Here is a 23,426-nt window from a genome sequence, read left to right as displayed (position 1 = left end):
GACAGTCCCGCCATCCCAGGAATCAATCTCGTGAACCTTCGTTGCACTCCCTCTATGGCAAGTATATCCTTCCTTAGGTAAGGAGACCAAAATTGTACACAGTGCTCCAGGTGTGGTCTCACCAAGGCTCTATATAATTGGAGTAAGACTTCTTTACTCCTGTACTCAAATCCTCTTGTAATGAAGGCCAGCATACCATTTGCCTTCCTAATGGCTTGCTGCACCTGCACATTCACTTTCAGTGCTGTTCACAGTTCTGGTCTCCATATTACAAAAAAGGATATAGAGGCACTGGGGAAGGTGCAAAAAAGACTCAAAGATGATACTGGAACCGAGAGGCTATAACTGTCACAAAAGTCTGAACAGGCTGGGGCTCTTTTCTCTAGAAGAGAGAAGGCTGGGGGGTGACCTTTAAGATGGAGGTCTTTAAGACAATGAAAGGGATTGATAGGGTAGAAGTGGAGTAAATGTTTCCACTTGTGGAAGAGTCCAAAACTAGAATTCATAAATATAAGACAGTCTCTAATAAATCCAGTCGGGAATTCAGGAGAAACTTCTTTACCCAGAGGGTGGTGAGAATGCGGAACTCGCTGCCACAGGGAGTGGTTGAGGCGAATAGCAGAGGTGCCTTTAAGGGGAAGCTAGATTAACACACGAGGGAGAAAGGAATAGAAGGATATGCTGATTGGATTAGATGAGCTTCTAAAGGGAATTGGAGAAGAAATTGCAGGGGTATGGGGAAAGAGCGGGGGAGTGGGACTAACTGGATTGCTCTTCGAAAGAGCCGGCACAGACTCGATGGGCCGAATGGCCTCCTTCTGTGCTGTACTATTCTATGATTCTATAAAGAAGGGTGGGATGAGGCTCGTGTGTATTTAAATATATATATTTTTTAATTTACTAAGAAACTGGCTACCGTACACCAATGTAACCATGAAAGAAAAGAAAGACTTGCATTTATATAGCGCCTTTCACGACCACCAGACATCCCAAAGCGCTTTTCAGCCAATGAAGTATATTTTGAAATGTAGTCACTGTTGTAATGCAGAAATGGTTCTGTATATTTTTTAAGTCATTTTCAGTTATTTCAAATTGGGTTATTCACAGGTGGTGGACTTGACACTCTGATTAAAAATACTTATTTTTGTGATAAGCCCATTTTCAGCTGTTTTAATAAAACTGCACCTAGTCACCACTCTCAAAGATATCAAGGAATATCTTTTAATGCAATTTTTTTTGCTTTTTAGATCATGTTCAAAAACGCTGCTCAATTATGCTGGTTCATGGAAGATTTTATGTTTGCCGTTTTGCAAATGAGTGTAAGCTTGATTAAAAAACTTCTTAAAACTAGCGCAATTTTGAACGCAATTTGCGCCCGGATTGCCGATTGCGCCCCAAGCGGAAACTCTCGGCTATGATGTTTAAGGGGGGAAATCTTACTGGAAGGGGAGATATTCCCAAAGTCCAGTGCTTCGCCAGTTAGTTTACTTAATAAAATAGTTATTCTTTTATTCTCCTGCCTGTGAGGGGAAAATGACCCATCTTATCCAGTCAGGGGCAGCTGACTAAAGACCCATCACGTCAGGGATGTGTTTCGGCCATTAGCCATCGAGGCCAGGCTAGCACTCTATTTCTCATCGCTTTGTGGCCCTGTGGTCAGCATTCATGATGCTAATCCATGTTTGTTGAGTTTTTCTGAGATGTCCTTGCCCACTTTCGAGCGCTTCCCACTGTACCCATGCCCATTCTCAGTACTGGCTAGCCATTCTTGCTGCCTGCCTTCAGCATGTAATATGGCTTTGTGCCACTTCAGCCTCAGTATCTTCCCAAGGGTTTGACAGGAGCAGCTACACCGCAGGGAAGCAATTTTGAAGGATTGCATTGGCACGCAGAACCCCGAGATAAAATATTGGGTGTCAAAATTGCCATTGACTGGCCAGAGAGATGCCAGGATGCTGGGCACTGAAAGGAATGGGCCTTGTTCCTTTATAAGGAAACTCGATTTACCGGCACATAAATAACCTGAAACCTCTGTTAACCGGCAAAATTCAGGAGTAGGTTCAGGTAAGTTTTACTTCATATTAGTGGCCATTCCTGGATCTGTGGCTGTGTAACCGGGGTTCCTGCACAACAGGGATGCTTGGTCTGTGGCCGGGGTTCCTGCACCTGTTGCTAAGCAACAGGGAAGCCTGGATTTGTTGCTGTGTACGGAACTCTCGTACCTTTTACTATACCTCTCTGTAATCCGGACTTTTTGATAAACCGGCACCACGCCGGTCCCGTCGGTGCCGGATAAAAAAAGAGTTTCCTGTAATAGACCTTGTTCCACAGAGTCTAGCCCACCCCCTTACCTCAGTTCTGGGACTTGTGCCTACAAGGTTCCACCTGGCACCAAGCAACAGGCTAGTTCCTTAACTCTGGACCTTGATCTGTTTCAGCACTGAAGACTTCAAAACAGGCCAAAGACCGAGAGTGATTATTGATCAAAGTCCTCCCAGCATAAATCTTTGGCACTGATAGTGGAACAATTCCTCAGTTCCAACTGGTTTCCAATGGGCATTATCCATGGTTAAGTGGGACTACTGCATTAACCGAAAACAAGCCAAGGTAAAGAGGACTTCATCTGACTGGAACAGGTGAAGACAAAAACAAGACGATGAAACATATGGAACAAAATGCAAAAGCTGCAGTGTGTCTTTTTATTGGGATTCAGAGAATGAATTTCAAAGCTGATCAGACACAATCTACATAATCTCCTGTTGTACCTTCCCAGCCAGGTTGAATCACAGCTTCCAGTCAATGAGTCTCCAGCTGCAGTACGGAATACCGGCAGTGGTTTCTGATCAGACGCTCGGTGAGACAGGAGATGAAATTCACGGTGACCCCAGGATATCAACACTAAAGTTGAACTGCTAAATCAGCAATGCGAGTTATCCAGCGCACAACTTTTAAAACAAAATTTGTGCTACATAAGTTGTTCTTCGCAATCTCCACAGACCAAAAAAAAATATGATAAAGGAGGTCTTACACTCTCCTGGGAGGAGACCAGGACCTGCAAGTGGGTCCTATTGAACTTGAAGCTGCAGGAAGTGTTTGCATGCTACCACATTTCATTGAGTAGGTAGTTTAAGTGTCTACCCCGTTTCACTGTAGAGGTCTCCCATGCGGAATACCATTGTCCAGTGGAGAGAGCAGGTAGGTGGCCTGCCCCTCATCCTCTGCCAATGGTGCTCTGGCACGGTGCCAGCAGATGTGCACGAATAGGCCGCCCGGACTCGGGGGGTGGGCGGGGTGCCCCTGGAAGTGCCTGGTTTCAGTTCAACACCTCCCCTGACAGCCCAGCCGAGATCAGTACGCTTCCGCGTGGCAAACTGATGGCCTGGTACTTCATGGCTCATGGTCACTGGTAGTGACTTCAACTGAATGTAACAAAATCCGAGAGAGGTTTCACAGAAGTCCAGGGGCCAGTACAGAGGCTGCTGTATAGGCCCGCTTTGTGTGTTGCTTGAAAGAAAGCCTATGTATGCCCGCTAAGAGGGATCCATACAACAGCTTTAGGTCACGTTCCCTAAGGGATGCCATCTCTCACAACACTTAGTCCTTTTTGAGAACACTGCAATACTGAGATGATTCCCAGTCAGTCGCTGCATTGAAGCATCACATATCATAATACACTCGAGTCATTTCAGCTTTTTTAAAGTGCTGAAATTTGGAAATGGCTATGTTCCTCGTGTGAGAATTTACAGTACGATTAAAAAAAAGAAAGTTGCAAACTCCAGTCTCTCAGTTTGTCAAGAGTTGGATCATTTCCTCAGGTGAAGAGTGTCCTGGAATTTGGTGCTAGTGTAGCGCGCGTGGAAACCCTTCTTGTTAATGGTGTCGTCTGTGTGGAACCGAATCATGATTGAATCTCCGGCTGAGTAAAGCTCCTCAGGAGGCTGGAACAGAAAACATTTACCCATCAATAAAAGGGTTCTGCTGACCTGTAGTCACCCCTCCAATCCACATTGACCTCTTCAGTCAGGGGAGTGAGGATGTCCATGTTGTTTGCCTCTCCATGGACATCCATTGGCACTCCTTTAACCCAGCTGGAATGATGCAGGAGGGGACCCCTCACTGTCTCGAATATAAAGACCAGCTGAAGCTGGGATTTGAACACTGGTGCCCTAGTTGGGAGCCTCAGTGATTTATAGCTTGCAGTAACGTTCTGTGCATTCACCAACCCAGTGACTGGGAGGCTTAGCCAACTGGTTCCATGCCCCATGTCACTGCTGCCCTTAATAAAGCTGACTTCAAAAAGTGTGCGTGTGTCTGTACGTGCAAGCACGTGCGTATGCGTGTGTGTACATGCGTATGTGTATCTGTGTATGCTTATGCGGCGCGTCTGTGTATGTGCATGCATGTATGCATGTGCATCTGTGTGTGTGCATGCGCGCATCTGCGTGTGTGTGCGTCCATCTGCGTGTGTGTGCATCTGTGTGCGTGTGTGTGTGTGTGCATCTGTGGGTGTGTATGCATATCTGTGTGTGCGCGCATGTATCTGTGTATGCGTATGCAGCGTGTCTGTGTATGTGCATGCGTGTGCATCTGTGCGTGTGTTTTTCCCTTTTCTTTAGGCATGGTTCGCATGTCAGCCTCTGCTCTCAGTTGTGCCAATGGAGGAAGTGATCAGTGAAGGGCAGACGAGTCACATGCCACACGCGCACACCTCCCAGTGACAGCTACAGAGGGATGCCAGGGAATGGCACACAGCGTGGGGGAGGGGGTTTGGTTGTCTGACACTAAAAAGAAAGGGGAGCAACACAAGTAGCACCGAGTCTCTGTGGCACTTGGTAACACTCGTTTCCAACTTGGTTGTGAAGATTTTGAGAGAATGCCAAATATTGGGCGCAGTAAAGGAAGATCAAAAGTGGGCTATACTGCTACTGACACCAGAATGCAAGAAAGCATGGAAGCAGAGAAGGCGGTTGAGCCATTCCTTCCACTCACAGGCAGGGGATTCAGCGATGGTAATGTCACTAAATGCCATGGGGAGATGGCTGGATTCTCTTGTTGGAGATGGTCATTGTTGACGCTGCTATAACTATGATTGGCAGTCCGTGCTAAGATGGGGCGGTTTCACGGCATGGGACACAGACCCAGCAGTAATCGGAAAAAATGCTGAAATGACATTGCAAGCTCTTACCCCTGAGCCACAGAACCTGCCCAGCCTTGGAGCAGTGTCGTCTGAGCCATCGAAGAGTTCCATGTAATCGTAGCCACAGTCTGCTTCCTCCTCAATCTCAAAGGTCTGGAAGATCAGCTCCACCCCATACCCTTCTTCTGCTCGGACTACCCACTGACAATCCGCTCCCCCTGGATAATTGTTGTCTCCAAACTGGGAGTGAGAGTACAGATCCTTGGTTTTTACTTCTGCCTTCAGCTTGCCCCCACATTCTGCAAGACAAAATACGGACACTGAAATGTAACACTTGTTGTGTAGTATTTTAAACCAACACTCGACACAAGGTTTTCAGATCGATAGTCAAGTTGTCTTTATTACACCGGTGGGGAGACAGTCTGCTCTGTCTTTAGCCAGACTTCTCCAAATTGTTACAGCAAACACTACAGTTTTATACATTACAATAAGCATGGCAGCCTCATGCACAGTTCATTCCTGCAACCTGATTGGTTATATACTGTATCCTAAGGTAAACATGTGTAAGCTGCCTCCTCAGTTATTCACTCAAACTGCTGAATGCTGATTAAAAGATACCTTGGAATGCGACCTAGAGAATAAAGTTTTTATGGGCAGTTGAAATTCTAGACCCCCTGGCCCTGATTTTCGGCTTGTGTGGGAAATGGTCGGGTTTCCCCGAATGTGGGGTTTCTGACACACATAAAAAAGTGTCAGCCAGCTCCACGCAATTTTCCCTCAAGTGGCCAATTAATTCCCAGCATGTGGGAAGCCTTGCTAATTGTCCAATTCGAGTCAGAAATCCCCACAGTATGATGTCATCATTCGTGGTGCTTTCAAGGTCCATAGCAAGCACTGCATCCTCTGAAGGCTTCCAAGCGAACCATACAGGATGGCAGAGGAGCCTGCAGCAGCTGTGGCCAGTGCCAGACCCCGAGCTGCCTTCAAATTCGACGAGACATCACTGCAGGCATTATTGGATGGGGTTAGGGCCCACAGGGAGGTCCTCTTCCCCAGGTCAGGTAGGAAGAGGCCTCCCACTGAGACCAATGCTGCATGGATACAGGTGTCAGCAGATGCCAACTCGCTGGGAGTCACCAGAAGAACCTTGGCATTACATCTCTAACTCCTTCCTTTACTCCCCCACAGTACCATCCAGAGCCCCCGTCCTCACTGTGGAGGAGGAAGGGGCTGTGCAGCCAGACTCCTCAGAGGAAGCTCCAACCTCTGAGGGCGCAGCGTCAGCAGAAGTAAGCACACCCAGCACCAGCGCAGACACTCACACCTCGGGGGGACCTTCGGGACATAGAGTAGTGTTGTCACCTGGTGTTTCACAGCTCACAAGTGAGCCTCAGCAGATTCTGGAGACAGGGACAGCAGTGGAGAGTCCTCGTCGGAGGGCGCAGGACTCTGCCAGCTCAGCTCAGCTGCGCTGCATGTCGACCCTCTGCCTCTGGGTCCATCTGCAAGAGAAGAGGTGATGGATCTCCATGCACAGATGCAGGAGTCTCTGGCAGGTTTTGTCTCCAGGGTCGCTGCGAGTGTGGAGCGAATGGAGGAGTCCATAGCAACCATGAGCAGAGCCTTTGTGGAGTCATTGGCGCATGAACGCATCACCACGGAAAGGTTGGCAACCTCCATGGAGGAGATAACTCGCCAGGGTACGGAAAACATGGCGAGTGCTCATAAGAGAATGACATCTCTTGAGGAGCGTTGGCCATCTGTTGAACAGAGAAACCAGATCTTCATGGAAGTCCTTCTGAGTAGGACTGCCAGTGCAGAAATGGGTCCCCATGGCCCCCTAAAGCGCAGCAAGGTGCTCTCAAGCCACTTCAAGCGCTGGCCCCTTCTGGCCTGTGCAGCTTCAGGTGAGTGAGCAGCAGCCTGGTGCTCCTGTTGCTGATCCTGCTGTTCCTGGTTCTGCTGCTGCCGCCTCTGCTGCTGGAGATCCTCTAATGGCAAGAAGGGAAGGAACAAAAGGCGTCCCATGCTTCTCGTAGATGCCTCCACTGAGGAAGCGCTGAGTGAGGGTGGCGAGAGGGGCTTCCCAGGAGATCACATTGGAGAAGTGTGTGAGGCTCCAACCTTCCACAGCTGTGCCTAAGCCTTGAAGAAGTAGCCCCAAACCTGCAACAACAAGGTCCTTCAACATACAAGTGCTGTCCCTTTAAATCGCAGCTTCTCCGATTGATCTGCAGCTGACAGCAAGCAAGCCGGCAAGCTTTACGCCAGGTCTCATCAGCGGGGTTCCCCGCAGGCGTGTTTGATGTGGGGGAAAGCCCCAAAGTCGCAACGGCCCCGGAAAATCTACCTCAACAAGGTAATTATTGGTCATTAGTGTGCCGACGACCAGTCCCGCCAGCGGCGGGCGGGACTGAAGCGGGTCGCGGAGAAACGGCGGTCCGAAAGTTGGACGGGGTGGGGAATCAGGCGGGGGGGGTCACGACCCGCTTTTTCATCAATTTTCGGCCCCCGGCCGCATGAAAAGCCGCCTGACGGCTGCCAGAAAATTGACCCCCCTGTCTCCACTTAATTGCTTTTTAGTCTTCAAAGGTCAGTATGGATGTGGCCTTTCATGTTAGCCCCTGTCTTTCTTACACCATTCAGTGAAACTGCCACCGATGTCATTTTAACTCTTTCCCCACTTCACACTGGTCGCCCAGTAATAAGCTTCCCAAGACAGTTACACCCTTTCCTTGCCTGCAGTGCCCGCTCAACAAGACTGCTCCCTATTTATGGTTAGCTACTTTCATTCACCAACCAGCAATGCGTGAGATTTCCAGCTCTGAACTGCAACAGAAGCAACTCATTAAGTCAGGCTGATGTGCACACTTCCCTCTAATCTACAATCCTTGGCTTGGTGAGTAGCACCCTTGCCTGAGTCAGAAGGTTGTGGGCTCAAGTCCCACTCCAGAGACTTGAGCACAAAAATCTAGGCTGACACTCCAGTGCATTGCTGAGGGGGTGCTGCACTGTCGGAGGTGCCGTCTTTCGGATGAGACGTTAAACCAAGGCCCCGTCTGCCCTCTCAGGGGGACGTAAAAGATCCCATGGCGCTATTCGAAGAAGAGCAGGGGAGTTCTCCCCCAGTGTCCTGGCCAGTATTTGTCCCTCAACTAACATCACTAAAACAGATTATCTAGTCATTTATCTCACTACTGTTTATGGGACCTTGCTGTGTACAAATTGCTGCCACGTTTCCCACATTACAACGTTGACGGCACTTCATTCTGTTCTTCAGTGTTCAGTCCCTTTTCTCCTGAAGGTGCGGACTGTTGCTGGGGTATGGTACCACAGGAGCCAGCAGTCCCCATGTATTTTTCCCAGGTGGGCATTCTTCATGTGTGAGCCTAGCTATAGAGTGTCAGCAGCTAATTGGAATGCAGGGGTGTCACATAAAAACATAAGCATTAGGAGCAGGAGTCGGCCATACAGCCCCTCAAGCCTGCACCACCATTCAATAAGATCATGCCTGGTCTTTGACTCAACTGCCAGATCACCATATCCCTTGATTCCCCTAGAGTCCAAAAATCTCTTTCTCTCAGCCTTGAATATACAGGTAGACTATCCTTTATCCGAAAACCTCGGGACCAGCCGAGTTTCGGATAAAGGAGAATTTCGGATTTCGGAAGGTGGGTCGGCGGGGGTCCGCGGGGGGTCGTGCGCACGACTTACGCTGACGCTCAGCGTAAGTCAGTCGGGGTCGGCGGGGGTCGGGGCCGGCGGGGTACGCGGGGGGGGGGGTCGGGGCTGGCGGGGTCCGCGGGGGGGTCGGCGGTTGTCGGGGCTGGCGGGGTCGGCGGTTGTCGGGTTCGGCGGCTGGCGGGGTCGGCGGTTGTCGGGGCTGGCGGGGTCCGCGGGGGGATCGGTGGCTGGCGGGGTCGGCGGTTGTCGGGGCTGGCGGGGTCCGCGGGGGGGTCGGCGGTTGTCGGGGCCGGCGGGGTCCGCGGGGGGGTCGGCGGCTGGCGGGGTCGGCGGTTGTCGGGGCTGGCGGGGTCCGCGGGGGGGTCGGCGGTTGTCGGGGCCGGCGGGGTCCGCGGGGGGGTCGGCGGTTGTCGGGGCTGGCGGGGTCGGCGGCTGGCGGTTGTCGGGGCTGGCGGGGGGTCGTGCGCACGACTTACCCTTTATCCGAACTTCCGCAACCGGAACCCTCTAAAAACCGAAGGTTTTTTCGTTCAGCGTAAGTCGTACGCACGACTTACGCTGAACGAAAAAACCTTCGGTTTTTAGAGGGTTTCGGTTTTCGGAAGTCCGGATAAAGGGTAGTCTACCTGTACTCAATGATTCAGCACTCACAGCCCTCTGGGGCAGAGAATTCCAAAGATTCACAACCCTCTGAGTGAAGAAATTCCTCCTCATCTCAGTCTTAAATGGCCGACCCCTTATCCTGAGACTGTGCCCCCTAGTTCTAGACTCTCCAGCCAGGGGGAAACAACCTCTCAGCATCTACCCTGTCAATCCCCCTCAGAATCTTGTATGTTTCAATGAGATCACCTCTCATTCTTCTAAACTCCAGAGAGTATCGGCCCAATCTACACAATCTCTCCTGATAGGACAACCCTCTCATCCCAGGAATCGATCTAGTGAACAAGCTGAGTCCAATCCTGCCCTCACCCGACCTTCACACTTACGAGCAAGGGTCAATGGACAGCAACCAGGATTGGGAGCCTCTCGCTAGCCTGCGGGTGCTGAAGTTGGTAGTAGAGCCCACCTATTGCCAACCTAGCAGAGACAGGGACTGAACTCAAAACCTTCCTCATCTGCCTGGTTCAGTTCTGACATAAACCACTTGAGTGATGAGAGTCATTCCACATTTCTATAGCTTGTTACAAGTCTCCTCTCCTAATTGCTGAAGGACCAGTTCAGTTCTTTTTTTTTAAAGATTCAATTGGTATGTTTCAATGTGGATACGTGCCCAGAATTAAGCCTTCACTGACCAGAAGCGAAGTCCTTCTCACTGCATATTAAATTACAAAAATATAAGCCCCATTTCTATTCTACTCCATCTCACTTTCCGACAAAGCCCATGTTTATTCTGGGAGCACATTCTCAATTACAGACATTGGGCTGGATTTTCATGGGGAAGGCGGGTTGGGGGTGGGGGAGGGGGGAGGCTTCGATGCGGGCAGGAAAACGTGTTTCCCGCAGGGCCTGCCGACGGCAACGGCAAGGCCTGATTTGCATCTGAAGCCTCGGTTTCCCGCCCGCAGCCAGCAGGAGGGAGAGGCTGGCTGGCTGTGGGTGGGCGGGTAGGCCTGCGGCACTAGGCCGCACAGAGGAGGGAGGGATCGCGTGGGGGCCGGCGCCGGCATCCGGGGAACAGGGCCATTGAGGGACTGGGGGAGGAAGATCGAGGCCGGCCTGAAGCTGATGGGGGGATGGGGGCAGGAAGGGAGATCGGGGCCGGCCTCAAGATGATCGATGGGTGGCTGGGGGGTGGGGGGGGGGAGATCGGAGGCCTCGTGAGGGGGGTCTCCGATCGCGGGGGGTGGGTTAGGTGGGATCACTGGATCCAGGAGGTAGATGTAAAGGCACTTACCTCCCGGATCCAGCAGTCCCGTCTTGCTGTAACTGCCGGGTTTCACGAATTGTGTGAAACCCATCCACATGCAGTTAACAACAAAATGAAGGTTAAAAAAGAGGCTTCCAGCCTCATTATAATATTTAAATTGACGTTCTGCCCCCAGGGGCAGGCGCCCCCTGTCCCACCTCCGTTAAAACCGGAAGTGGGCAGGTTGAGGTCGGGAATCCCATTTTTAATAATTTAACTACCCCCAAGCTCCAAACCCATCCCTTTTTTTAGGTTAAAATTCTCCCCATCGTATAGTTTCAAAACTACAACCTACCTGAGTGGGTGGAATGACAAAGGGTAAAGCACAAAAGGCAAGTGAAGCGTGTGTACAAGTTCCCTTCAGTAATTACGCCCATACATCTTCTTTTACAATCGGTTTCAAAAGCAGTACAAATTAATGATTAGAACTGCATGTTTCTGCACGGGGTTTGCTTTTCCCCATTACGATTCAGCCAATCGCAGAGATGCACCTTGTACTGCTGAAGGCTTCTTACCAGAACTGTGAGTGGCTTCAAACCCTTTCTTCTGCACAGAGTTGTCGGAGAAGAACTTGATGAACATTCGATTGAAGGTGGAGATTAGAGGTTCTGGCTTCTTACTGCCACAGAATCGTCCGATAACTTTCGCCTTCGAGTCTTTGCCATCATAAAGCTCCAGGTGATCGTATGCACATTCCTGGTGCTGTTCGATATCCAATTCATTGAATGCCTTCAAAAGAAAACCAAACAATTGTGTGTTTGCAGAGGTTTTTTTTCCCCTGAACACAGGCTCCCCCTGGGCCCCTTTGTTTTGTAACCCACCATCTCTCCCTCCTTCCTCTGCTCTGGGCCTCCTTTGAACAGTACGCTCAGAGATTGGGTTTCTGTACTGATTATCTGGTCGTCATCGCATTGTTTGTGGGCGCTTGCTGTGCGGAAATTGGCAGCCACGTTTCCTACAACAGTGACTACACTTCAAAAGTACTTCATTAGCTATAAAGCGCTTTGGGACGTCCTGAGATTGGGAAAGGCGCTTTAGAAATGCAAGTACTGGGGGAGTACTTTGGGCGATATTTCAAACTCACACTTAGTGGCAGGGCAACTGCCCTTACATTCTATGGCACAGCATATCAAAGAACGGACACGCTAGGTAGCCCAGTGAGCCACTGATCCTGTTTCAGCTCACAGCCGACCTATCTTGGAAATGTCGTAACAACCTTCCACCTTCCAAACTGCTCAAGACTCCATGGACAAGTATCTCCTTAGAGCAGAGAAGGTTAAGGGGAGATTTAATAGAGGCGTTCAAAACTATGAAGTGTTTTGATAAGAGTAAATAAGGAGAAACTGTTTCCAGTGGCAGGAGGGTCAGTAAGCAGAGGACACAGATTTAAGAAAATCGGTTAAAAAATCAGAGGGGGAGATGAGGAGACATTTTTTTTACGCAGCGAGTTGTTGTGATCTGGAATGCGCAGCCTGAAAGGGTGGTTGAAGCAGATTCAATAGTAACTTTCAAAAGGGCATTGGATAAATAATTGAAAAAGAAAAATCTGCAGGGCTATGGGGAAAGGGGTGGGGAGGGGGACTAATTGAATAGCTCTACCGAAGAGCCAGTACAGGCACGATGGGCCGAATGGCCTCCTTCTGTGCTGTATCATTCTATGATTCTCCTCAGCTCCCACATTATGAAAGGATCTTGGCACAAAAAAACAAGCCTTTCGTGGCTACATGGGATTTCAATCTGGTCCTTCCACATCTTTCCAGCCATTTAACATTGATGACGACTGGTTGATGCTCTGGGACAGCCTCCTTCATCCGAGACCACCTCGTGATGTGAGCTGATTTACAATCTCGCGCTGACCCTAAGCCCCTAATGGACTCCCTCAATATTGGTAAGAGGTATTTCTTACCAGTTTAACACGGTGCCCAGGTGTGGTTATGATCTCCCAGGTGCACTCCTTCCGGCTCGTGTACTTGTCGGGCCAGTTAGGACTGGTGATGGTTCCAGAAACGCTGTTGATTTTGTGTTCACATCCGGCTGCAGTCAAGCACACAAACACCCATCAGTTCCCTTCACAAGCTGAGCGTAAGTGTGGTGCATTATAATGTGCACCCAGCCCGCCACTTCACTGAAATCACCAGGTACAGGGCATTAAGAGTCAACCACAATGTGTGGGACTGGAGTCACGTGTAGACCAGGCCGGGTAGGGATGGCAGGTTCCCTTCCCCTGATGGGCATTAGTGAACCAGTTGTCTTTTTACGACAGTCTGGCATCTTTTGTGGTCATTTTCTGGGCCAGCCCGCAAATTAGCATGTTGAGCCAACCTCAGCGAGTCTCATTCAGAAAGTGTTGCTGGAGTTAGCACTGCCGGGTAAGGTAGAGCTCAAGTTCAAGGCGGGTAATGCTCCCCCTACCCAGCCAACAAAGTACCTCACCCTAATATCAGAAGAGCCCCTCTGACTGCATCAGTGTGCCGTTTCAGCTCCCCACTATAGCTTGCCTTACCAACTGTTTCCCTGGGTCACTCACCTTCCTTGCAGTCATGTTTATTCTCGTGAAGCATGAAGCCACTGCGGCACTGACACGTGTAACTTCCAAAGGTGTTGACGCACTCGTGCTGACAGCCGCCATTGTCCTTCGAGCACTCATCTTTATCTGGAGGGAAGAAACAAGCACATGGGAGGTGAAGGAGGCGTCTCACCAGTGTTTCCCTTAAGGCGGGCAGGCGGCGCAGCGGTCTGGAGGTTTGAACGGGCCGCGCACCCAAAAGAAATGAGCGTGAACATTGCCTCCCACCATTAACGGCACAGTCTCACTGTCAGTAAAACTCCAGGCCCACGAACAATCACCGCCAGCATCAGGCTCCGCTGTCCTGCTCAGCCGTTTCATTTCCCCTGTAATACTTATATTGGAAGATTAGCGGCTGGTGACCCCTCCGCAGCCTGACAATCTCACTACTGGACACAACTCGGGCTAACACATTGTGATGAAATATGCCATTCATCACTCATCGGTATTCTCTGCCTGTGACTGTGGTTTGGTTTCAGTTTCATTTCCCTTACCTCAGTTCCGTTTCCTCACCATTGTATTGTATTGTGTGTAGGGCTCCGCCCATACCTGGCCCCTATGTAAGCAGGCCCAGCCTGCCTCACATCCAGTACAGCAGACCTCTGGATGGAAGATACCTCTCCACTGTGTGTTACCTTCTAAGTTAATAAAAGCCTTGTTTTGTTCCGCTAACATTGAGTCTTGGATTTATTGAGGCACATAACACAGTGAAGTCACTGCAGCTCCTTCAGTGGGTCTGAGCTCCCAATCCCGCGCCTGTCTCCTTTCTTTCTGGGTATCCACATTCGCCGAAGGTTGAGCACAGATAGTCGCGCTATCTCTGTCACTGCAGGCTGCTCCACTTGAGCAGGCTCAGAACAACAACAACGTGCATTTATGCAGCGCCTTTAATGTAGCAAAACGACCCAAGGCGCATCACAGGAGCGTTATCAGACAAAACTTTAACACCGAACACATATTAGGACAGGTGACCAAATGTAATAGTAATCCCAAGCTATAATTTATATTTTTGTGTAAATTTTATGCTGACCCAGGGAAAGTGCTGGGCAATGGGACACATCAGTGTCAGCCTCAAGCACCCCCGGGGCAGGTACAGCGCGGGTTAGATACAGAGTCAAGCTCCCTCTACACTGTCCCATCAAACACTCCCAGGGCAGGTACAGCATGGGTTAGATACAGAGTCAAGCTCCCTCTACACTGTCCCATCAAACACTCCCAGGGCAGGTACAGCACGGGTTAGATACAGAGTAAAGCTCCCTCTACACTGTCCCATCAAACACTCCCAGGGCAGGTACAGCACGGGTTAGGTACAGAGTAAAGCTCCCTCTACACTGTCCAATCAAACACTCCCAGGGCAGGTACAGCACGGGTTAGATACAGAGTAAAGCTCCCTCTACACTGTCCAATCAAACGCTCCCAGGGCAGTTACAGCACGGGTTAGATACAGAGTAAAGCTCCCGCTACACTGTCCCATCAAACACTCCCAGGGCAGGTATAGCACGGGTTAGATACAGAGTAAAGCTCCCTCTACACTGTCCCATCAAACACTCCCAGGGCAGATACAACATGGGTTAGATACAGAGTAAAGCTCCCTCTACACTGTCCCATCAAACACTCCCGGGGCAGGTACAGCACGGGTTAGATACAGAGTAAAGCTCCCTCTACACTGTCCCATCAAACACTCCCGGGGCAGGTACAGCACGGGTTAGATACAGAGTAAAGCTCCCTCTACACTGTCCCATCAAACACTCCCGGGGCAGGTACAGCACGGGTTAGATACAGAGTAAAGCTCCCTCTACACTGTCCCATCAAACACTCCCGGGGCAGGTACAGCACGGGTTAGATACAGAGTAAAGCTCCCTCTACACTGTCCCATCAAACACTCCCAGGTACAGCACGGGTTAGATACAGAGTAAAGCTTCCTCTACACTGTCACATCAAACACTCCCAGGGCAGATACAGCACAGGTTAGATACAGAGTAAAGCTCCCTCTACACTGTCCCATCAAACACTCCCAGGGCAGATACAACACGGGTTAGATACAGAGTAAAGCTCCCTCTACACTGTCCCATCAAACACTCCCAGGGCAGATACAACACGGGTTAGATACAGAGTAAAGCTCCCTCTACACTGTCCCATCAAACACTCCCAGGGCAAATACAACACGGAATAGATACAGAGTAAAGCTCCCTCTACACTGTCCCATCAAACACTCCCAGGGCAGCTGCAACACGGGTTAGATACAGAGTAAAGTTCCCTCTACACTGTCCCATCAAACACTCCCGGGGCAGGTACAGCACGGGTTAGATACAGAGTAAAGCTCCCTCTACACTGTCCAATCAAACACTCCCGGGGCAGGTACAGCACGGGTTAGATACAGAGTAAAGCTCCCTCTACACTGTCACATCAAACACTCCCAGGGCAGATACAACACGGGTTAGATACAGAGTAAAGCTCACTCTACACTGTCACATCAAACACTCCCAGGGCAGATACAACACGGGTTAGATACAGAGTAAAGCTCCCTCTACAATGTTCCAATGCACCTGAACATCAACCTCAGAATGATATCTGTGTGATACTTTTCCACTTCCCATTTAACCCATCCTGTGGACTCTCCGAGTGCGATTGCAAATTTGTGCCAAATTCTGGGTAGTTTCGTACCGTGGGCCCCACACCCAGTCAGGATTGTATTGCCTGCTCCTAACTTACTTTACTGCAGTCACAACAGGGTTGGATTCAACGGCAAGTCATAGGATTACATAGGATATACGGCACAGAAACAGGCCATTCAGCCCAACCAGTCCATGCCGGCGTTTATTCTCCACTCGAGCCTCCTCCCGTCTTTCCTCATCTAACTTTATCAGCAAAACCCTCTATTCCCTTCTCCCTCATATGCTTATCTAACCTCTCTTTAAATGCATCTATACTATTCGCTTCAACCACTCCCTGTGGTAGCGAGTTCCACATTCTCACTACTCTCTGGGTAAAGAAGTTTCTTCTGAATTCCCTAATTGATTTCTTGGTGACTATCTTATATTGATGGCCTCTAGTTATGCTCTTCCTCACAAGTGGAAACACTCTCTCTGTGTCTACTCTATCAAAACCTTTCATAATGTTAAAGACCTCAATTAGGCCACCCTCAGCCTTCTCTTTTCAAGAGTCAAGAGCCCCAGCCTGTTCAATCTTTCCTGATAGGTATAACCTCTCAGTTCTGGTATCAACCTTATAAATCTTTTTTGCACCCTCTTCAATGCCTCTGTATTATTTTCACAATATGGAGACCAGAACTGTACACAGTACTTCAAGTGTGGTCTAACCAAGGTTCGATACAAGTTGAACATAACTTCACTACTTTTCCAGTCCATCCCTTTATACAGTGTCAGCCATGGCTCAGTGGGTAGCACACTCGCACCTTTGAGTTAGAAGGTTGTGGGTTCAAGTCCCACTCCAGAGACTTGAGCACAAAAATCCAGGCTACCACTCCAGTGGAGTGCTGCTCTGTCGGAAGTGCCGTCTTTTGGATGAGACATTAAACCGAGGCCCCGTCTGCTCTCTCAGGTGGACGTAAAAGATCCCGTGGCGCTATTTTGAAGAAGAGCAGCGCTGGTGTCCTGGGCCAATATTTATCCCTCAATCAACATCACTAAAAAACAGATAGTGTAATCTGGTCATTTTCACATTGCTGTTTGTGGGAGCTTGCTGTGCGCAAATTGGCTGCCGCGTTTCCTACATTACAACAGTGACTACACTTCAAAAGTACTTCATTGGCTGTAAAGCGCTTTGGGACATCCTGAGGTGGTGAAAGGCGCTATAGAAATGCAAGTCTTTCTTTTCCTCTAGAAATAAAAGTCCTGAGAAAAAAGGGGATTATATCAGTTTCTTCCTCATCCTCCTAAAATTATTCCTAGCTACACTTGTTAACGCCCGGCTTTTAGTTAGTCTGTGCTCAGATTATACAATTCACCAGCTTTGCAGCTTACTGACTGACCTGGAAAGTTCCTATAACCAATGTAAAAAGAATAAGGAACTCAAAACATTTGACATCTTCTGCTGCAATTAAAATGAACCAATTGAGTTACAGAAAATCCGGACATATGCACGGTGGTTTAAGTGAGGTTGAGGCCCTGTCAGTCACTCAGAGGGAACTCACAGGCAGGAGGGTCGGTAACCAGAAGACACAGATTTAAGGTAATTGGCAAAAGAACCAGAGGGGAGATGACAATGTTGCCCCTTGTAGCAGTACCACCGAGTGCCCCTTACTTACCGGACATAATTCCCTTTAACGTAACGATGTAGCCGGTGCGGGGCTTTCCTCCTTTGGGAGCGCGGGCGAACGCGATGACGCGGGTTAACGCGATGATGTCACGTCGCACATCACGTGACCGTCCCAAGCGCGGGCAAACGCGATGACGTCATCACGCAAGAACGTGAGTGCCCAAGCGCGGGAAGAACGCGATGACGTCATCATGCAATCCACGTGACTGCCTAGTCAGTTCTCGTGGCGTCTCCGTCTGGTGAAGACCTATTCTATGGCTCTCCTGTAGCGAGCTCAGCAACCTGTTTTAATTCCTCTGTTCCTGCATTAAAAACCTTTTTGATTGTTCTCCTGGAGTCGAACTCGATCATTAAGTAGGAATTCGTCCAATACCTACATCGGTGAACCCAAATACCTACACCCTAATTTTTTTTGGGTGCGCGGCCCATTCAAAGTTTCGCGCATGCGCGAGATTTCACATCTGAAAAGCCAGTCCCGGACGTGCAGCCGCGCGCCAGCTTAGCGGGAACGTTGAGAGAGGAGGAGAGTTTTTTTACGCAGCAAGTTGTTATGATCTGGAATGCACCGCCTGAAAGGGTGGTGGAGGCAGATTCAATCGTTTTAAAAGGAAATGGCTTGAAAAGGAAAAATTTGCATGGCTATGGGGAGAGAGCAGGGGGAGTGGGTCTAATTGGACAGCTCTAACAGCCGGCACAGGCATGTTGGGCCGAATGGCCTTCTTCTGATTCTATCGACATGAATAACTTACATGAAACAAGGGAGGGAGTAACCTCTTAGCACAAAACTGAAGCCCATTCACTGTTTGCAAATTTGTTGCACGAGTCATTATGGTCTGGATCCTAAAGGGGGCACTCCTGTCCTTAATTCTATCGCTCTTTCTCTTCTGCTGCTGTGCACAGGACTCCAGTTGCATTGTGCTGAGGTTTTTAAAAGACGGGCAGTTCATCTACTTGCTGCTACATGGGGTAATATCTTCAGGCCGATTACAAGCCATCCCCTCCCTCACCGTAACTCTGCCGAGTTTCTATCAAACAGACTGGGAGAAGGCAGATACACACAAGCACTGCACCAGGTCAGGGAGGAGCTGGAGAACTGACAGACTGCCAACGATCCTCCAGCCCTTCAACCCTCCGAGATCTCTGTAACCTCCTCCAGCCCTACAACCCTCCGAGATCTCTGTAACCTACTCCAGCCCTTCAACTCTCCGAGATCTCTGTAACCTCCTCCAGCCCTTCAACCCTCCGAGATCTCTGTAACATCCTCCAGCCCTACAACTCTCAGAGATCTCTGTAACCTCCTCCAGCCCTACAACCCTCCGAGATCTCTGTAACCTACTCCAGCCCTACAACCCTCCGAGATCTCTGTAACCTACTCCAGCCCTACAACTCTCCGAGATCTCTGTAACCTACTCCAGCCCTACAACCCTCCGAGATCTCTGTAACCTACTCCAGCTCTACAACTCTCCGAGATCTCTGTAACCTCCTCCAGCCCTACAACTCTCAGAGATCTCTGTAACCTCCTCCAGCCCTACAACCCTCGGAGATCTCTGTAACCTCCTCCAGCCCTTCAACCCTCCGAGATCTTTGTAACCTCCTCCAGCCCTACAACCCTCCGAGATCTCTGTAACCTCCTCCAGCCCTACAACCCTCCGAGATCTCTGTAACCTCCTCCAGCCCTACAACCCTCCGAGATCTCTGTAACCTCCTCCAGCCCTACAATCCTCCGAGATCTCTGTAACCTACTCCAGCCCTACAACCCTCCGAGATCTCTGTAACCTACTCCAGCCCTACAACCCTCCGAGATCTCTGTAACTTACTCCAGCCCTACAACCCTCCGAGATCTCTGCCCTCCTCCAATTCTGCCCTCTTGAGTATCACTGAATTCCACTGCCCCTCCTTTGGCAGCCATGCCTTCAGCTGCCTAGGCCCTAAAAGCTTTGGAATTTCCTCTCTAAACCTCTCCACCACTTTCTCATCCTTTAAGATGCTCCTTAAAACCTACCTCTTTGACCAAGCGTTTGGTCACCTGTTCTAATATCTCCTTCTTTGGCTCAGTGTCAAATTTTGTCTGATAACGTTCCTGCGAAGCGCCTTGGGGCGTTTTACTACGTTAAAGGCGCTATATAAATGCAAGTAGTTGTTGTTGACTGGAATTTATTTTAAAAGGGAAGAAGGTTCAATCCCTGGTCTGTGACGAGTTAACTCATCTCACCCAGACCAATCGTTGGGGTGTTAAACATAGTCTTAGCGCCTTGGGTGAGGGAGCACAAATCTGCCTGCGCTCCCACTCCTGACTGCCGTCCAGTGACCCCTGCACCTCGGTGAATGGCCTCCTTCCACCAACTTATATTCTCGGCCTTTACATGGATAATGGTCACTTGGGTGAAGTTCTAAAGGGCTCCACGAACTATAACCCCCCCCCCACCCACTGGTTGGTATCTTCAGGGGAGCTGGGGCAATAATTCTTGCAATAGGTTATGAGCCAGAGGGAAAGGTGGACAACCCCTTGATAGAAAAGGTTCACGTACATTGATTCTACTGAGAGCCTCCTCGCACCCTATGGAGAGTCTGTCCACGTACCAGAGAAGAAGTGGGCCTTGAAGCCTTTCTTGGAGACGGTGTTGTCCGATTTAAACTCTATCCTCATGTTGTTGTACTGGGATGTGATCACCTCGGGTTTCTCTGCACCGCAGAACTTGCCGTGAAGCTTGGAGTCGGCAGAGAGGCCACTGCGCACTTCCACATAGTCATACTTACAGACCTGGAACCCAATGGTCAGACACGGCAGGAGAATGCTCAGACAATCAGTCAACACATCACATCAATACATAGCGTACAATATAAATACATCAAATCACAAATTCATCAAATATTATACCCAGCCCAGGTTTTTGAAAGGTTTACTGCAGGGATATCAATCAGCAGATCCCAGTCAGTGTTACAAAAAGGAGACAGCATGACACTCACTGTTAAGGGTGCAGTTATACTGTCAGTTGTGCAGTGGCAAAGTAATGCTGCACAGTAATCTGATTCTGATACGATGTGGTGTGGGACAGACCAGAGATGGCTCAGTACCATGTGGAGTATGTGGTACCTCCGGGATCTCCTGCACCTTAACAAACTGAAACACTTAAACCTCACTGACATGAATCTTGTCACTCATGTGGAAATGACTTATGAAGTAATACTGGGCGGCCTGCTGGTGGCGCTGTCCAGGGAGAGTATAAATACTCGGGCATGGGCCCAGCTTGCTCAGGACATTCTTTAACAGGAACTAGTGAAGGACACAACTAGATCGCCATGTTGAAAAACAATTGATTGAAGCCTTGTTTAACACTCAGGCCAAGTGCCGAGTAGTTTTCTTACGTCACTCACCAGCTGAGAATGGTGTCCGACACGAGCTGTGCACGTCTCTCTCCGGGCCATTAAAGGTTTGATTCACCGCTTAACAACAACACTCCCAGGAGCAGAGGTCATCCTACCTGCTAGGGTATATTAGCCTCCCTTCCTTTTCCCAAGTTCCCTTTCTCCTATTGTCTCCACGCAGTGCGCTAGTTCAGGGTGAGGGAGCAAGCGTATCCTGTAGCTAGTCCTCCCTCGGGAGGTGTGTAACAGTGCCCTGCTCTCCTCGCTTTCTCTTCCCATACTGCCCTCCTCCGGGAATGTGTTTGGCTTCCAATTCACCTTGCCCGCAGGGGCACAGTGGAAATCAGGAACCCAGAGAGTGGGGACCCTGGGTCATGCAGGCGGTGCTCCAACTCACTTGGCTAGGAATAATGCAGGATGGAGAAGGGCACTGGAGAAAGTAACCCATGAAACTGTGTGGGTTCAAGGGGTCGAGGCCGGTGAGCAAAGAAAGCCCCTTCGCAACGCACTGATTCCCTACTCCCCACCTCGAAGGCACGGATTCTCCCTGGGGTACAGTTCCACAAACTCCCTCCACTACTTCGCCCGAGTGGCCAATGTCCATGTGTGAGCCTGGACAAAGAGCTACTTAACCATGAGGGGCAGCACAGGGAGACTCAGTGCTGACCTCGGATGACCTCCACGCAGGCACACTTTGCAGCAGGAAGCAGAACGCTGGCCGACGTTTATTCCACCCAGAGGCCCCAGGGCAAATTATCGCGCTCAGCTGCTCACCGCACCCCCACTCCCCCCCCGCAATTGACATCAGGGGTCAACCCTGGGAGCTTGCGATCTGTATGGCTGAGTATTGCCTTGACCCGAACCCATTGGGCGAGCTCTCACTCTCGCTCGTTAACCCGCACTGGCCTTTTACTCACGCCGGCCCTCGCTCTGGGTATACTCACGTCATTGCCCTCGATCTCAAAGAACTCAAACTGGAGAGAGATGCGATACTGTGTTGGTGCCACCACTTGCCAGACGCAGTTCTTGTTGGGCGGGTATTCTTTGGGCCAACCCGGGCTAGTTATGGAGCCATTGAGCTTAGTCAGGAAACCACCACACGCAGCTGGAATTAGTGAAGCACCATTACTACATCTCATCGGAACTTGCATCATCAATTCTGTTTCAGAAGGGATGGTCTTCCAGCTGGACAAATATAGTCCAATTATTATACCAGAGGACTGGCACTGAACACTCGAATACTCTGTTATAATTGATATTTTCTTAATTTCTTCTTGTTTCCAGTTTTGCAATACTCCCTCCCCACTTTCTCCATCTCTGGGCTCAGCCATATCGTTTTCATCTTATGATTCCCGACCCTCTCCCCTCCCCGCACCCCCCCCCAATTTCCTGAAGGTGCCGACTCCAATGGGTTATGGTCCCATGGGTACTGGAGTGGCAGCCCTCTGTCATTTCGAACTGGTGGCCGCTCTACATCTCTGGACCTCAACAGTGACTGCAGAGGGGACATTCCACCATGGGAGGGCATGCTGATCGCACTCGTGCTCATTCCAGCAGGAGTGACCAGACAGTGGTCAAGAGCAGCAACCCCGGCCGATATTTTAGCATCCCTAACATAGGGGCACTGAGGCAAACTCGTAATGCTCCAATCGCTGAGCTCCATGGACAAAGGGCAGAGCAGGAATCAAAGCTGGGACATTTCCCATCTGTACAGCCCAGTACCATACGGAGCGATGCATTTATATTCACTGAGTCCCTCAGGGCTCACAGCCACACACTTTTCAGGGCAACCACCAGTGCTGCTTGCTGCTGGCCAATGGGAGCTGGCCTTTGTGAAGTATTTTAGTAGATGTGGGTGAGGTTGGCAAGACCCCATCTACTGCCCGTGTCTCGATACCTTGAGCACAACATCAAGCGTGTCATCACAACGTATAAAGCTTCAGGGCTGCCCCCCCTGCCCTTGGGGACCACTTCAACACAGAGAGAGTGTGTGTCTTCCCCCACCCCCCCACCCCACCTCCACTCCTTCCTACGAAAGAAGCACTCCCCCCCCCACCCCCGGCTTTAAAAATTATCTTTTTGGCTTTTTACACCAATAACTCCCTCTTACCCTCACAGCTTCTTTTGTCGGTTGCGAGCTCGTAACCGGGATCGCAGGCGCACTTATAGCTGCCCAGGGTGTTGACACAGCGCTGCTCACATCCTCCATTGTCAGGCCGGGAGCATTCGTCCACCTCTGGAAAGAAGACGGCAAAGAAATCAGCACCAATTGTGACTGAGCAGAGTCCCCTTCCCCTATGCCTACACATACCTAGAATCATACAATCACAGAAATTTACAGCACGGAAGGAGGCCATTCGGCCCATCGTGTCTGAGCCGGCCGAAAAAGAGCTATCCAACCTAATCCCTTTCCAGCTCTTGCTCCGTAGCCTTGCAGGTTACGGCACGTCAAGTGCATATCCAAGTACTTTTTAAATGTGATGAGGGTT

General features: G+C 50.0%; 1 protein-coding gene across 2 annotated transcripts in view; it reads right to left on the bottom strand.

Annotated features, from left to right (window-relative positions):
• Positions 1-2,666: 2,666 nt before the first annotated feature.
• bmp1a (bone morphogenetic protein 1a) overlaps positions 2,667-23,426 on the bottom strand; it is a 282,531-nt gene continuing 261,771 nt past the window's right edge. For both annotated transcript variants that reach the window (XM_085971287.1, XM_085971289.1), the window contains 8 exons: positions 23,048-23,173; positions 21,882-22,042; positions 20,152-20,332; positions 13,255-13,380; positions 12,634-12,761; positions 11,243-11,456; positions 5,186-5,436; positions 2,667-3,938 (listed from right to left, as the gene is read on the bottom strand). In XM_085971287.1, coding sequence (XP_085827413.1) covers positions 3,804-3,938; positions 5,186-5,436; positions 11,243-11,456; positions 12,634-12,761; positions 13,255-13,380; positions 20,152-20,332; positions 21,882-22,042; positions 23,048-23,173 — 1,322 coding nt within the window. In that variant the 3' untranslated portion in view covers positions 2,667-3,803. The remainder of the gene's footprint in view (positions 3,939-5,185; positions 5,437-11,242; positions 11,457-12,633; positions 12,762-13,254; positions 13,381-20,151; positions 20,333-21,881; positions 22,043-23,047; positions 23,174-23,426) is intronic.

The sequence above is a fragment of the Somniosus microcephalus genome, chromosome 30 (assembly GCF_052327205.1).
Source record: "Somniosus microcephalus isolate GS21.2 chromosome 30, FLI_Smic_1.0, whole genome shotgun sequence".
NCBI classification, from domain to species: Eukaryota; Metazoa; Chordata; class Chondrichthyes; order Squaliformes; family Somniosidae; genus Somniosus; species Somniosus microcephalus.
This window is presented reverse-complemented; position numbering and strand designations above follow the sequence as displayed.